Source organism: Hemitrygon akajei, chromosome 31, assembly GCF_048418815.1.
Source record: "Hemitrygon akajei chromosome 31, sHemAka1.3, whole genome shotgun sequence".
Classification (NCBI taxonomy): Eukaryota; Metazoa; Chordata; class Chondrichthyes; order Myliobatiformes; family Dasyatidae; genus Hemitrygon; species Hemitrygon akajei.
The window spans coordinates 9,337,861-9,355,262 of NC_133154.1; the positions used below are offsets into that span (position 1 = coordinate 9,337,861).

General features: G+C 39.8%; 1 protein-coding gene across 3 annotated transcripts in view; it reads right to left on the minus strand.

Moving 5' to 3' along the window:
• Positions 1-1,556: 1,556 nt before the first annotated feature.
• LOC140719497 (trinucleotide repeat-containing gene 6B protein-like) overlaps positions 1,557-17,402 on the minus strand; it is a 196,813-nt gene continuing 180,967 nt past the window's right edge. For all 3 annotated transcript variants that reach the window (XM_073034215.1, XM_073034214.1, XM_073034216.1), the window contains 3 exons: positions 16,897-16,976; positions 13,882-14,021; positions 1,557-12,806 (listed from right to left, as the gene is read on the minus strand). In XM_073034215.1, coding sequence (XP_072890316.1) covers positions 12,437-12,806; positions 13,882-14,021; positions 16,897-16,976 — 590 coding nt within the window. In that variant the 3' untranslated portion in view covers positions 1,557-12,436. The remainder of the gene's footprint in view (positions 12,807-13,881; positions 14,022-16,896; positions 16,977-17,402) is intronic.

Sequence of the window (17,402 nt, forward strand, 5' to 3'; positions counted from 1 at the left end):
GGAGATTTGGGCTGAGAGGGAAATAGATTAGCCAGGATGAAATGGTGAAGCAGATTCGATGGGCCAAAAGGCTTAACTCTGCTACTGTGTGTTCAGTCTGAATGTAATTTAGGTGTTAAATTCCCCATATAGCACCAATTGAAGTTACATATGGTAGTCATTATCATTGCCAATTCAACAATGATTGAATTAGTTTTATTAGTTCTAACGTCCAAGGTGTTTAATTAAACATCTGCATATTCAGTTAAATTTCATATACTCAGCAGGTTAATTATCTTTAATTGAATACTCATCTTGTCTGGTTTCCTATAACAATTTGCATCTTTACAACCATAGGCTTGTAGGGTGTTCCGTTAAAATCCTGGACAGAGTACAGAATTGAGAAGGATGTAATACTCTATCATCTTAACACAGCTGTACTCTTTAGAACCTAAATAGACCTATTTACCAATGAAGCTTCACACTAATTATGGATTCAACTTGTTTTAATGATGATTCAGATTTGTTCCCAACCTCACCTTACTCCTGTAAACCATTGGATGCAGACGTACGGAATACCACTTGCCATCACATAAGTTCCTTTCAAATACGTCATGCATGTCCGATTCAATTGTAGAAAGCTGGCTATGTGCACTTCTCTGCAGTACAGAGGTTGTTTTTGACCACTACCAGACTGCCCAACTGCTGAGAGCAGGACAATACAAGGGAAAGACTGGGAAACTATAAAAAAAAGTTGTATTTAAAGAAATTCATGCTCCATAATTTTTTGACCTATTAAAGCTCAATTAATGTGACTGCTGTATCTGAAATATTAAGGCCTGTTGGTCAATAGTTGCATGACCTATTTGGGAGATCTCAGACAAATGGCATTTATCAGTTCCAGATGCACATGGGGTCTGCAGAGCACAGTACCAACACTCAGATGGCACCTGCCAGTGGCCACCTTTCTGCATGCGGTGATGCTCAACATTGCACCCGACACCAATCCTGATCTTCATCTAGCAGCATTCCTCTCCTCACCTCATCTTTTATCCAGAAGGGGTCACCACAGATAGATTCAGCCCTCCCTCCATCCCAATGACTCTGAAGTCAATTGCACTGGCAATAACCATGCACATTTGATCATGCCTGTCTCACTTTCATAGAGTATTCCCAATGCTGCCAACAATGGAAGAATTGAGGGCGCAATAACTAAAGAAAGATTCACCCATCCAACTAAATATTAGGTATGCCAAATTTAGCTCATGGACACTTTTTAATAAGAGGCTTCTCCAATTCCTATAGCACCACCCACACATCATACCACTAGTTACCCAAGATTAGCTTTGAGGGCAGATATCTTAGGAGTTCTCCAACACAAAGATTTTTTGCTGCAAATCAAACAGTGATTCCTTTCCAAGTTTCAATAACTAATGTATAGAGGACTTGAAGGAAAAGCTTTCCCCAATGGTTCTGGCAACAGGATCCTGAAGAACCCGCAAATCCCAGAAACACTAATTGTCAAAGTTCATTGTTGCATGCAATGTAGGTGAAAGAAAGCACAGCCAGACACCAAATTTAATGCTTAGCAGCCAAACACAACATGTTTATTCTCTTTTTTTCTCAAGAAAAATTATGTAGTCCACTGAAGCAACTGTGTTGCACAATTACAATCACATCCTCAAAACAAACCACGGATAAAAGCAAATTTCAAAATTCTTTATATATATACCTATTAGAACAACTTTGTTTCAGTTTCAATGAAATGACTTTTTTTAATATTTTGCTCTGAAATATAAAAAAATTCACCCTTATTATTCCAGCGATGGGGTTACAGTACCAGCTATGGCCAGATCAAGAAATGGAAACTCTTCAGCTTATTTGTACAAACTACATAGAGCAACACAATTTGTTAATGAACCAGTGATTTTATTTTTTCTCTCTTAATAAGTACCTATCCTGGTTACAGAATGCATAGTTCAGATTTTCATTTTCTAATTAAAAGGCAATGGCACCCACTAATGGGATGATTACTCCACACCCCCCTCCCACCCTAACGACCCATCCCTCTCCCAACATGGTAAAAAGTCAGTATCCCTTTAAACAAATTTTTGCAGGCCATTTTTATTTAAATGATGAAATACATTCATTTTTTGATGTGTGTCAGTCCTGCCTCTCTCACTTCTGTTAAAATTTATTTATACATTACAGTGTTGTCACCAGTATTGCAGTAAACCGTAATGTACTCTTGGCCACTCAAAGTATTGTGAAATTCTAAAGTTCTCCTTTCCCAAACATAACACTCTCCCTGGTTACAACCCAAGCTGTATAATACTGGGGTGAAGTGCGTTACTGCCAGTTACTAATCAGTGCTGATAAGAGAGGGGAACAATTTTAAGTGATGAATTAAAACAGCATCACAGAATGTATTGGCTTAAGTACTAGTTTTTTTTTCTCTATAGTGTATTGGCACCATTACGCTAAGTAATTCTAGTGACAACACTGCATTCTCAACACAAACACACGTGCGCATGCACGCGCGCACGCACACACACACACACACACACACACACACACACACACACCATATCCCTACGGAAATCACTCTGCTACCGAACCCACCTTCAACTCAGAGTAAAGATGGTTTGGATGATGATTTTGTTTTTGGATGAGGCCAACCAACCACTCACTCTGTCAGATGGGGATGGTGTGTTTACAGAGGAGAAAATGGCATCAAATTTCTCTTCCCACTCCCTCCCCAATCTCAAAATAAAATGGATTATCCAGTTACCTATGGCAACCCTCAAAAAGAATTGAAAGCTTCTTTCCAAACCCTAGCAGGTGAGCCAAGTCTGCAAGTGTTAAACCCACTGCCACCCTGTCTGGGGAGCCAGGCATCCCACTGCATGTGCTACGGGGTTGCCATGCCAATATTTAACAATGTAAGAAGCGACAGTCCGATAGCACCAATACTGAACTGGTACCGGGGCAGGCACAGTAGGAAATCAGATATCCGAATACCAAACCACCTAGTTATCCCCACCACCTAGTTCCATATATATTTTTCTTCAAAACCTATCAAAATACGCACATGCTTAATGTATGACATATCAGCAAAATCTTCTGCAAATGTTCTAAATTGTTCATTATATAACATTAGGATTCATTTATAAAAAAAATTGAGAAATCCTTGGAACCACGGAATTTAAGATTTTTATATATTTATTTATATATATATGTGTATATATATATATATATATAATTCACAGTACTATCAGAATAAGTTTTTTTTAAATCTCTTCCTTCTTGGTTGCCGAAATCTACACTAGTCGAGTGATAATTGTAAAGGTTTATGTACAGGTCACTTATCTGCAACTGAAAAATAGTTTCAACTTCTCCTGAGCAGTTCTGATATGCTGCCTCCTTACTGCACTTTTGTGTCACTGACTGCTGCACCAGTAACCAACTTAGACAGGAATCCTGGGCATGACCACTCTATACTTTCACTGAAAAGGGAGGGTGCCTAACACTCTCCATCACACTGTCAGATGATTAGTTACCCAGTTTACATGGCACTGCATTGTCCACTGATACCCTGTAAACTCCAACTAAGACAAAGTGTTTATTTTCATTAAATTTTGTCATGGTGCAACAAAATAATAGACATCACTATCTGAGCCACAGCAATTGAATCAGGCAAGTGTAAACAGTGTAATTCAATCTCTTCCCCACCCCACTTCATGAAGGATTGTTAATGCCTCTTTGTACAACGTAGAGCAATGCAATGGGTAATCCAAGATGTACCCCATTTTGTGTACAATGCAAAATTTAATGGAGATGAAGGGAGTGGGGCACAGGGCAGCAACTGGTCTAAAAACTAATGTGGGAATAAAAAGGTATTTGATGAAAGGAAGGTATAATAAAGAAAGTACTGGGAGTGTATTACCACATCCTGGAAAGAGTGCAACAGATGGAGAAGATAAAGGCCCTTGCCATGCATGAATCTTAGGTCAAATTACATGCTATTCCAACAAACTTAATCCCTCGATTAAACTGAATTAATAAGGATTCAATCCCCTCCCCCCTGTAACCCCAATATCAAACCATGACGCAAAATGACCTCATTACCTTTGTTTGGTGTTGTGATAATGAAGTTAAACTCACAGGACAGGTTATTTACAAAAGGCAGTTACCAATAGTTGTATCTCTTCCCCAGACTGTGATCCAACTTACCCAGAGAGAAAGACAAATATCAGCAAAGGAAAAGCACAGTTTAAACAGCCACAGAAGGGTGTAGAAAAAGGTGAGAAACAAGCTGCATGCCACATGCAATTCCAGAAAGAATTCTTTACAAGTAGGAGCCACTTCTCTACCCTATCAATGCCATAAATACAAATTCCTTAATATAGACTAAATTCATTGTGCAACATTCACTGTTGGATTGATGAAATCCAAAGCTTTTTGATACTGTTTTCTTAAAGGAAAGTTCCAAAGCACTGCAGATAGTTTTCCCCTATAAAACCGTGAGTTTTATTCAGTTAGACCCTAAGACACTGATTACTGCAACCACACGTGTTGGGAAGGGGAGATGGAGGACCCCAAAGGCAATTGTTAAGTAACAAAATTTTGACAATTTTCCATGCACAAAATTATTCAGACCATAATCCATCACCCTGCCCACAACACCTTCCCCCTCCCCACAAAAAGGAGAGAGCAAACAATAAACACACCCTGCAATATCACTGGAATAGATCATGCCCTGGATCATATATTAACTGTATGGTAATATTCATTCAATATACCAACACCTCTGTCACATGTATTGACTTCCTTTAAAAATAAGACATTCTTTCAAAAAAGTCAGAAATTTTGATCACTGAATTTTTTTTTAAAGTCAAAGTGCGATATCCTTCACAAATCTAAACGTCCAACTTGAGAAACACAGCAAAGCGGCACTGTTCCATTAGAAAGATGTGGCACCCAATTCCCCATAAAACCCCATTCAGCCTAACGTGGCAAAGTCTAAATCTCCCTCCCCACCCCTACCACCCCACTAGTCCCCACATAAAACTTAAAATTTATAGTTATGATTAACACCATCACCCCATTACAGCTGTGCATACAGATGAACTGTGCAATCAAACTAATAGCAGCACAATGCGCCCCCTACTCATGCAGGTCTTAGGAAGAGGGAAAAGCAGAATGCCAGCAATGCAATCCATATCTAAATGGGAAGCCCGCCAGTTGCTTCCACATTCCAGTCAGCTCAACCCGAGCAAAGTAACCAAAGACAATGAGTGAATTATCACCAACTTTGAAGAGAATTTTGAGAGCAATTTTCTGAAGAGATTGTACTAAGTTACCTATTTCTTTTAAGCCCTCATCCTCCACTAACAAATGTGAGAAATAGGTTCCACCTGATGCTGATGCTGTGACCCAACCACTTATAGCCAATAAATCTGACTGGTAATAAAAACACTAATTACATTTTAACAAAAACTTTGCATGAAGATTAAACCTTCCTGGCTTATGAGAGGACAAAGACAAGGAATGAAGACACTGAATGCCCTATGAAAGGACTCAGTCATGACTAAGTTGATCCAGTTCAATGTGTGCAGAGTTCAGAGATGGCTGGTGAAATAGGAATCAATGTTCCTCTAAGTCAGTCAATGACATGTGCTGGGATCATTGGAGAGCTAAGTGATTAAATGGCAAGCTTAAACTTGGATTTGAGCATCTTTTCAAACATTTCTCAGGGACTGCAGTGGATTAGCAACAGACTGCTCAGTGATCTTCAGATTTCAGTCATCCCTTGCAGAAGTAGTAATTAGGGTCCTGGGGTGCTTCTGATCAAATTATCTAGAAGTGGAGACTGATAGATCTAACAGGGCACCAGCTTTCACTCTACACCCCCAGCCCACCAAAACAGACCCAAGGAATGCTGATAGGATGTAGGCGACATCAATCATAGGCTCAAAACCAGATGAAAAAGAAAATATACAGGATCTTCTGAGAAACTAATTTTACAAGTTGTAATGGAGATAGCTGAGTGTTTAAAGTGCCATTGCTTTCTGCCAAAGTTGATTATCTCTTACTCTCACAAGCAGCGCCCTAACAAGATAAATTTTGCATCTTTTTCCCACCTGTTCCCAAGAGCTGTACGTAAGAAGTTCTTGTACATTAACTGCATATCTGAGAAAACCAACTGACTAGAAACTCAACTTGATGCTCATTATGTAAAACAGCTGGATATTGAAGAATAATTATTCTTCACAGGCCGATGAACAGGAAACATAATTTGCAAACGCACGCCCCCTTATTTTACAGACAGCTAGTAACTGGCATTTCCAGGGTTAAGGTACAACTAACAAATTAATATCTTAACAGAGGGGTGAAATTTCTGCACCCCCACACACATCACAAAACAAGACAATTAAGCAATTCAGCGGGGGCTGGATTATAAGAGTAACCAGCAGAATAGCCAAGGAATGATAAGAACCTATGATAAACAGACAATGCTGCACCCTAGCAGCAGACTCAACTCTTTAGTCATTACCTGAAAGAGAGATTCAGGATAATACATTTTAGACACCATCTGAAAACTATAATTTAAGGTGCTGGGGGCTCTGTACTTGCTACAATTTCTATTTGGCCTTACAGGCTTCAGTCATTGCCACTATAATAAATTGACATTTGTATGGCTCCCATGGGCAATGTACAAGTAGGACTCTGGCATGTGTGTGCTTTTAAGCAGTGTTTTTATTTTGTTTTGAAGCAGTGTTTTAAAATACTCAGTTCATCGGCAAATCTTGCTTCTCATGGGTCTATTGCTGAACATACATCTGTGATTCACTTCAGTGCAAATGCATCTACAAAGTGGCAAGTTGTGTAGGGTGGGGTGGGGGATGTTCAAGTGCTTCTACCCCAACACCCAACATGAGAAAGGTAGGTGTGTACTTACTGAATAATCAGCTTAGCAATTATCAGGGACTTAGACATTCATTCAGAAATAATCATACCATCAACAATCAAAACCAGAATTTGTTCCAGAAATGACAAGGAAAATCATTGCAACATGCTTCAAATCACTTAGGGGCAACTTCCTGGAAATTATTCTGTGAAAGATGATATTTCAGGATTATTATTGTGGAGTGTGTGACTAAGCAATAGATTTGCTGCAGGATATACCCATGTTTGTAACACTTCAACATTTCAATAATGGGCAACTATGAGGTGGGGTAGGGGTTTTGCAATCTTGGAAACTGAAGCTAGATTGATTTCAGTTGCAGCATTTGATGTCATCCAGATTTTGGAGATCAGGATGCTATTTTAGTGTGAAGTACCAATGCTCAGCTGCAAACTGAGCAATACTCAAAGCTGCTGTTCAACATTAAAACACACCACTTACTACAGCAGTAATATAGCAAATCTAACCCCTTTCACTGAGCTCCCAAAGTTCCCACCTTTCTGAAGCATTACAGTACAAAGAATGGATCCGAAACAGTTTAAATAATTGCTAGTTCTTAACCAGGGCCCCTGAACATCATGCAAAAAGGAACAAGCCAGGATGGTGAACAGAATAGGGAGAGTAGGAAACAAATTGTGCTTATCTTTTATCAATAATTCCCCGCAATTTCATCTAACAATAACTCTTGCTGTTTGAGATTAATTATGGCCCTTTCTAGCCACCCACCCCCCTACACATAGCAAGATCAATCAGAACAGGGAAGCACAGTGAACATACAGCATGTTAAACACTAACCCAGTATAACTGTTCCCAAACTCACTATAGATCCACTAATGGCTTCCTTAAGGATTTGGACAAGACAGCAGTAGATACTAGGCAACTCAGTTGCCGCATGTACTTGAGTAGAAGGTTCCATCTATAGGGTGGCCATTTTGCAATGGGTCTTTGTACATTGAGAAGGGACTTTGGGTAAACCTCTACCCTCCACCCTAGCCTTTCTTTATCTTGATCTTCTCCTGGATGAGAAGAGTTGCTCTTGCAGTCAAACTGAGTGTGATTTAAATTGTGTATGCATATTATTTCTAACTGAAATTCTCCAGAAGGACTGCTCTATGACCACTATGAGGTATCACTATTTAAGTTGAATTCTCATAATTAGATAGGTTTGGAACTGGTGCAACAAAGATTTAAAAATCTAAATCTCATCAAAGTCAAACATCAGCTTTTTTTTTTATTCCCTCTTAAAAATAAACAACATTTCGGGAACTGGCTTTTCCCCTAAAAATTCCTGAGAACTTTCTTTAAATTTTAGGAGGAAGTAAAATAATTGAAGCAAAACAAAAAGAAAATGCAAACTAAAATAAAAACAACACTGTCAAATGCTCCCAGAGTTTTTCATCTAAAAATACGAAACACATATTTTTGGTCTTTTGTTATCCTGTTTTGGTGGAAGAACGGTTCAATGTTTTTTTTTCTCTGATTTCAGACTTTACAATGCCTTGGAAAAATTTGTAGGACTGTGCCAACAATATTTGAAAATATTTTTAAAAATCTGTTATTAGAACAGTTCATATAAATCAGTCTCAGAGTCCACATTCTCAAAAGGGAAATGTGGATTAAGTGCGATGGAGTACCAGTAACATCACCCTCTATCCACCTTAGTTTGGACTAGCTCCTGTGAATGTTACCGCAGTCAGTGGAGTAAAAAATATTCTGCAGCCTTTGGTGACTATAACAATATCCAGAATCTCCACTAATGAACAGAGCATAGGTGGCTAGATTAGATAGTGTCCGGTAATTTTGTACAGTATCCCCGTTCTTCCAGACCCAAAGGTCAGCAGACTATTCAATCAAACTAGACATTTTTTTTTGTTTTAAAAATGTAAGATTCTTCAAAATAATTCAACAATTCGACACAGCCCTAAAGATCATGTAAACAGGACAAGGCCAAACACTTGGACACCTCCCTAACATTCAGAATTTTTTATCACTCCACAAGGTGCTGGAAGATGAGCAAGCACACAGGAGTGAGGTGTATGTGGGTGGGTGTGCATATGAGCTAGAACTGGGGAGGAGGGGCGGGAGAAGCATGGTAAATGCAAAGTGACAATATGTCTGAATGAATGGGGAAAGGTAAGGGGTTTCTACAGATTGGACTGATTGAATCAGAAACTGGATTAAATTAACTTTTAATTACAGTCACTTTTAATCACTGAGCTGACGTGACATGGGTGTGCCTCCAAACCCATGAAGACTTTCAAAGAATGAATGGTGCCTTCCCTTTCCCCTCCATCATTTGTTATTACCATGCAGACCCTTCTCCCTCACACCCATTCTACAATGCTTTACTTTGTCTATAAGAAAAAAAATAACACTACAGCCAACCACGAGGGCAATTAAAAAACAGAAAAAAGGTGCAATACTTATAACAACATTAACAACATTTTTATATAGTTTCCTTAACAAGTAAATGCTTTTCTCGCTCAATTTACCCAAAGGGGCTTAAACATGAAGGGAAGGAAATAAAGGAAAGCACACACTGCTTTTAAACTATTAAAGAACATTCATACGTAAACGTTTATAACTTTTATATAGTGATCGACCAGTGAACAAAGGTACTGTTCCTCCTCTCTGCTTTCGGCATTTATCTACCATTAATTGGGACCCAGTACCAGCCTGTACAGCAGCAAGACTGAAATAGTCTGCTGCCTGTTGAAGGTTTGTGTGTGTGTGTATATTATGTGTGCGTGTGTGTTTGTATTTTTTAAGGATGCGTGCCAGTCTCCAGCACAACTGTACTCAATACATTTGATTAAATTATTTGAATTCAGAGTGAGCGAAATCTGTAATAACTGTCACTAATGGAAACTTGGACAGGAGATGAACACAAACCCATTCATAATACACGCCTGATGTAACATTTTAAAGAAATACACTTTCAGTATCCTTAAATTAAAGTTTAAATTGGACTTTTTGTTCGATGATGTGGTCACACACCAGGTCCGTTTAGGACCTTAGCTGTGATCCCTTAATGTACGTGCATCATTGTGCTGCATACGCATGCAGACATGCTCAATGTTTGGTGTAAACAAGAAAAAAATGCTGAAGTTATTCCTACACAGTCTGATGTAACTTTAAACCTAGATTTACAGCAATGTTTGTTTGCATACTTCAGGGTCAGCAAGTACACAGAATGTCTTGCTGTTACAGATGGACTGTAATTTCAAAGAAATAACCTGTATGGTGTAGGGAAAGGAAAGCGAGCTGCACACAGCAAGGATTATTATAGCCATAAGCAGGGTTGTCCCCAGAGCTCGGTCCTATTCCAAAATCCCTGTGCAGTTACAGAGAAGCTCTTGTTAAGAGTGGAGTTGCTGGGGACTGTGGGATGTAAACAGCTGGCTGTAAACCAGTTTTGCAGACTTGTGCCGATGAGGCTTTGTGAGTGGCGACAAGCCATTTTGTGGAAGTGTCAATTTACAGGCAGTACAGGTGAACGTAGGAAGGCTCAAGCCAGCCAAGCCAATTGGAAAGCTACATTTCTGCTCAAAGATTAAAAAAAACATAAAACATATACAAAGGAGGGAGGACTATATTAAAGGAGATTTTTTAATTAAATTACGGCAACACCTTCATTGGATTAGCTAAGTGTTTTGAATACCTCAAGAGGGAGAGGGCAGGGAAATGAATGACCCGCCAGGAACCCCCTGGTTTAAAAATATGATAAAGCTTGGTACAGTACACAATGCAAGTCCCCCCCCCAACACTTTGAAACTGAGTGCAACATGTAAATTTAACTTGAAAACCTCTACACTAAGTTTTCTAACCTACATTGGTTTTAAGTGCTTATGTCATTTGAGTGTAGCATTCAGAGGGCAGCTCAGCCCAGAGAGAGAGAGAGAGAGAGAGAGAAAAGGAAATAAAAAGACTACTGCGGTACTAAACAGTGGCACAGGATAAACTATTGACAGCACACAACGTCAGCAATACGATGACGACATGACACCATAAACAGGATATCTTGATCAGCACATTTTAGTGGCGGTCAAGATATTGCTGTGCTATCACTAAATGAATTACAATTTTCTACAGAAAAATACAGTAACCAAATCTTAAATAGAGCGCAAAATAAGCAGCATGGTAGCGTAGGGCTGGGAACATCTCAATTATAAACCAAAATTAATTAAGACAACCTTTGGTTGGACAAGGGAGGCAACAGGCAAAATTGGAGTGAAACATCATCTCCTTGGATTAACTAACTTTGTGGAAATTGATAATCAAAATTATGCTCAGAACCTTAATCAAACAGAGGCATCTCTGATCCTAATATCACTTTCAGGAGATGGAGGTTAATGCTGTTGAGATGCCATCTTCCCCCCCCCCACTCCTTAAGATTATGCTATGCCATTGACTTAACAGCCCTTTGCAACCTTGCCCAAGCAACCATTATCCATCCTTGACCCTAGACAATGAGTGTGAGCTAGGTATTCAACCACAGAGGTATTACTGCTAAGTTCAACTCTGACCCCACCTCAAAGCCACACCTACAAAGGGTTGGTTGACAGTCATCACAAACAAAAACTGTGACTTCGCTTCCAACCCTCACGTACAGTGGTGGCCATGGGGTCACGGAGATCAATTTAAAGCCCTAGCACAGCAGGCTCTGTGGCCGAGACAGGCTAATTCAGCACTGACCAGAAATCAAATGGAACCTCTCTGGTCTGTGTGATTTAGTAGTGGTCCTGGTGGTGTATTTAGTAGTCAGGGGAGCAGTTTAAGAGTCTGTGCTGAATTCCAACCCCACACCTTCCCACAATGCAAGTTTGACAATGGTAACTGCCATGTCCCAGCCGTAAAGGACTGGCACATACAGCACTGGTACGGGTGCATAGTAATAGCCAGTAACTTGTACATCTAATAAATGACTGCTAGGCTCAATGCCCGCCCTGGTCAATCACTAGCATTAATACGTGAGGTTCTGCCACGTCTCCGCTATTGCATGTCAGAGGACGGAAACGTGCCCAGTGCAAAAAAAAAATTTAAAAGCCTGCTTTTGAGTTTTCAGTAAATATCCTGTTGCAACAACTTCTCAATACGGAGGGGGGAGAAAAAGATCATGTAAGGAAAAACTATACTACCTTTTTAAAAAAAACTTATTTATTGTGTGATGGTAAAGTGTACTTCACATTTTTAATGTTGGCGTTCATGATTCAAGTATTTTGAAGTGTGATATGTTTTTTTTTGTTGTTTTTATTTTTTTATTTTTTTTTGATTAAAAAAAAGTAGCCGAAAATTAGGAGGGAGGTGTCTATGTGCACAAAAGAGACTGTGGATGACCCCCTTAATTTGTTTCACTTTTTTCTTTTTTTTCTCCTTTTTTTTTCTTTAAACTTGTCTTGAAACTTATTGCAGTTTGAAAATAAAACACATTAGTGCTGCTGTTCAAAAAAGTTCACGAGGTCACAGGTCAAAGGTTGAAAGCTTAAAAGTTCAAATTGAATCAGCCCCTCCACCCAGGAGGTCGCCAGGTAGCAGGGGTGCTGGACTGCCCATTCGGTGCGAATCGTCGGAATTCGGGGCCCCCCACAGGCTCGCTGTGTAGCTTGGGGTTGCCCAAAGCGAGGCTCCCACCAAGTTCCCACTACCCCTGCCCACTCCTCCGGCACTGTTCCACTGTCCCAGGCTGGCCCGACCTCCGAACGTATGCAGGCTGCTTCCGACTGGATCCATCTGACTCTGTCCTGTCTCCAACGTCTGCCAGCCTGGGGAAGGTGTTGACAACTGACCTTGTGCAAAATAGCGGTTGACTTCCTCTTCACTGACAAACTCAGCAAGGATGGTAGTGTTCCCCAACACACACCTGCAGAATTAAAGGAAAAGACAACTGGTTTGCAAGGGAAGGACACAAAAAAGGTGCTCAGAAATGTAATGTAAATGTAAATAGTTTTAATGGTGAACAAATGGCATTTTCATTTATTCTTTTGATTTCTCTCCGTTAACTTTCTAACTTACTTCCATGAAAGTAGGATTACTTCAACCAGCAGCACTTTAGTAATCAGTGTAAACACAAACCAAAGAGCTAACTGATCCTTTAGAAAGAAATAGAATTTGTCAAACTCATCCCAGGTTGCAGCAAGGTTAAGCTTAATGAACACACTGATGACTAGAGACTCAATTTTCCCAAGTCAACCACTGCTATATTTTCGATCCTGCATACAATTCAAATTGATTACCACCCAAATAAAGCTGGCCAGTGCTGTAGTGGTATCGGCAACGGACTTCAAGGCGAGTGGCCCGGGTTCGAATCTGGCCGGCACCTCGCACTTTCCATTTATGCTGGGTTGAGTATCAAGCTAGCAACTCGGCCTCGTAAAAAACAGACAAAAAAAAAGCTAAAGAAACAGCAAGGTTGCCACCTGATGCACCACAAGGCACAGAAAGCAACAACGACAACCTTACCCAAAACAGAACAGCAACAATGCAAGCCTTATAAAGCAAGAGGAAAAATGTACCAGAAATGCTCAGTGGATTTTTCAGCATGTGCAATAAGCTGTGAACTTTGATGGAATGCACTTGATCATGGTTTTAGTCTGCTCTTTCTCTTTCAGATACTAAGTCTTCTGTTTGAATTTCCAGTATATTCTCCTTTCATTTTGGTTTCCCACTACTGGCAGCTACTAAGCTCCAGCAGAAAGAGCTCTTTTCTCATTGCAGGCGAAGGTTCACTTGCTGCTTTGCCAATTTGAATTGTGCGTTTCTGTATACATTTGCCTCTGTCATCAAAATTCTAAACAGAATGCAATGCTGAACTGAGAAGCTGGTGTCAATGACTTCTGAATAGATTGTTCTCACCTCCCCATCTAGAGAACAATTTAGTTGGCGGGGGGGGAAAACAGGCACAGGATAATCCTATTACTTCAAAGCCAGATACTTACATGTGCAGCGCAGTCTGGGCCTTGGCAGCCTCTTGCTTGGTACTGTACCGGACCAATGCGGTGCCGTGTGTCAGGTTCAGATGGAATGTTATCAGCGGGCCATGCTGCATGCAGATTGTTCGGAGAGTGGAGCCATCAATCTGAGGGAAGCAATGTTAACCTACTTAAGTGAAAACTGCATTTTCTATTTCTACTACTTTTCTAACAGGAGAACAGGGCCTTCATCCAATGTTAAATCTTTGTCACCCATCTAAGTGATGTCTTTTATACTTGAGCCTACAGCTAACGTTTTTCCAATAGAGCAGCTTAAAGATGGAGCTCAATCCCAAAACTGTTCATTCTTTCCCGACCCAACAACTTCCGGAATCATCTGCTATGCCAACATAAGCTGTGATCTCGTACCCGGCCCTGCCAAAGCCTTTATTCCACATGGCCCAAAAGCTATCCACTTAGAGAAAGAAAACACAGCCCAGATTAATCGCATCAACCAAAGAGCAAAGCTTCCAATGCTCAGGAGCAATGCCTATCACTTTTTGGAACTGACAAAAAGCACTAAATTTCGATGGCACTGGACAGGAACTGGCAAGGATTGACTGGGAGAAGCCGTTAGCAAATAAACAGACATATGGCAAGTGTGAGGCTTCGAGAAGTGAGATAGAGAGAGGTTGGAGGCAAAATAGTAAGATTAGGGAAGATAGTGAGGCTCTGGTCAGGAAAAAGGAGGCAATTGGAGCTGGGATCAAGGAAATTCCATGAGATGTATGATAGATACAGGAGTTCTGCTTAAGAAGAAAATCAGGAGGACAAAAAAAAGGGACAAGATATTTTTGGCAGATAAAGAAGAATCCTAAAAGACTCTGTTGGTATATTAAAAGCAAAATGGAATGGGTCACTTAAGATTCACAAGAATGCTGCTGGGTGGGCCCCGAGTTAAGAGAGTGGAGAAGCATGTCTGCTTTCCCTAGAGCAAAGGAGGTTAAGGAGTAGCCTTTGAGGTTTATAAAGACATAGATAAGGTGGGTGGTCACATCCTTTCTCCCCAGGGTAGGGAGTAACCTAAAGGGAATAGGCTTAAGATAAAGTGGAGAATGATTTCTACAGATGTACCATTGAGAGGATTCTAATTGGCTGCATCACCATCTGGTATGGGAGGGGGTGGGGGCTATTGCATAGGATTGAATTAAGCTGCAAAGAGTTGTAAATTTAGCTTCATCGTGCACACTAGCCTCTGTAGTATCTTTAAGGAGCGATGCCCCAAAGGCGGCGTCCATCACTAAGGACTCCCATCACCTAGGACATGCCTTGTTCTCTTTGCTACCATCAGGAAGGATGTACAGGAGCCTAAAAGCACAGATTCAACAATTCAGGAACAGATTCTTCCCCTCTGCCATCCGATTTCTGAATGGACATTGAACTCATGAACACTACCTCACTACTATTTCATTTTTGTACTACTTATTTAACTATATATATTTACTGTAATTCACATTTTCCTCTTACCTATTGCATCATACTGCTGCTGCAAAAGTAACAAATTTCACAACATATGCCAGTGTTATTAAAAACTGATTCTGATTTAAAGGGGACTTGAGTGTCAAGTTTTTAAATATAGAGTATGTGGTAGAGACAGGCACAAGAACAACTCTTGAAAGATATTTGGATAGGCACATGGCTCACGTAGGCACCTTAGCAAGGACTATTTGGACTGAAGGGCCCATTTCAGTGCCGTATGACTGCCTCCCTGCATTAAAATTTGGTTTCATCTTTTACTCCTCAAGTCAATTAATCAGTAGAACAGATATATCCCACTAGCTCTCCATAAAAATCACTGGTAGGAGGATTACTAAGGCAATTAATGTCTTGAATTCAAATTCAATTATTTTTTCAGATTATCTCAGTATTAATGCATTCCATAATTCATAAGAAAAAGAAATTGCTGAACATACTCAAAAGATCAAGAAACATCCATGGAAAAATAGTTAACTTTTCAGGACAAAAACCATTCATCAGAACAGGTTTCACAAATCCTCTGTCTTTTTTCATACTCAGCAGGTCTAGCAGTATATATTTTTTATTGGATTTGTAAATCTTTGTGGCATGTTTGCTTTAGACATTGATATCCAAACCTTTGGTGTTAATCACTGGACTGAGTTCCACTACCCTTGCTGGAAAATATCAGGCTGCCCAGTAGACAATGACAAACAATTTCTAATGGTCAGACATTGAACACTAGGCTCTGCAATTTAGTGCCCTCAATTTAGAGCTTCAGGAAATCCTGGACTCTTCCTTTTCTCTAAGATTCCCTCAACCATCAGGCTCTTGAATAAACCAAAAACTACACTCACTTGCCCTATCATTGAGATGTTCCTTCAACCAATGATCTCACTTTAAGGACCCTTTATCTCATATTCGCTTTGTTTATTGCTATTTATTTATATTTGCATTTGTAGTTTGTTGTCTTCTGCACTCTGGTTGATCTTTCACTGATCCTGTTATAGTTACTATTTTATAGATTTGCTGAGTATGCCCACAAGAAAATCTATCTCAGGGTTGTATATGGTGACATATATGAACACTAATAATAAAATTTATTTTGGACTTTTGCTTCTGTCTCTGGCTCCTTTGTGTCAGCCTGATCTCCCACTCTGTCTCACTTAGTTTCCTCCTCCAGTTTTTCAATTTCAATCCATCTCTATGCAATGTATAGGATATCAACTACAGTTCTACATGTTATAATGGATATTCAATGAAAAGTGAAAAATAAAAAGTTTACAACAGGGATACCTCTTTTATGGAATCATGGAATAATACAGCAGTTTCTAAAACCCATGAATTGGCAGTTCAGGAAAATTTACTTGCTGACTTACAAAAAGTGACGGACACCAAGAAACTTGTATGCAATGCCTGGTGACAGTCAGTAGCTACTATGGCTTAACTAACATGCTAGAGAAAACATTATAGATGCACCAGGAAGCAGAGCCAGCTCTGTGACATTGATAAATCTACTTTCATTACCTGTGGAGTGAGATTATGAAGAACGAGCCAAGAGCTGACCCGACCAGATCCACCCGAATTGCCATCACTCCAGTTCGAACCTAAAGAGAGAGAAGCAGATGAGGTGCATTTTTCTTGAAAATAAAGAATGTTTTTAATTTACAATAGACAGGCAGCCCAATTAATATTTATGAAGAAACAGAAGGGAACTGCCAAATTTCATTAACACTGGGAGCTAGTACAGAATGAAATTGAAGTCAGTCAGGACACAGTAATTAGTTACTGACAGGTTTGGAGGGACAAACTCAGGCATCCCTACACAAGTTTACAATACTTTGCAGCCAATGAATACTTGTTAAATGCAGACTCATAACATTCAGATGTCTCAGATCACAGAACATTTGAAACAAGGATACCACACACTCCTTCAAGGCTGTTCCACCATTCAATTCGATTTAAGAAAGTCTGATAATGCAGTTACTGTGAGTAATCTGAGAAGTACAAGCATGGCTAAATCCCATAAACAG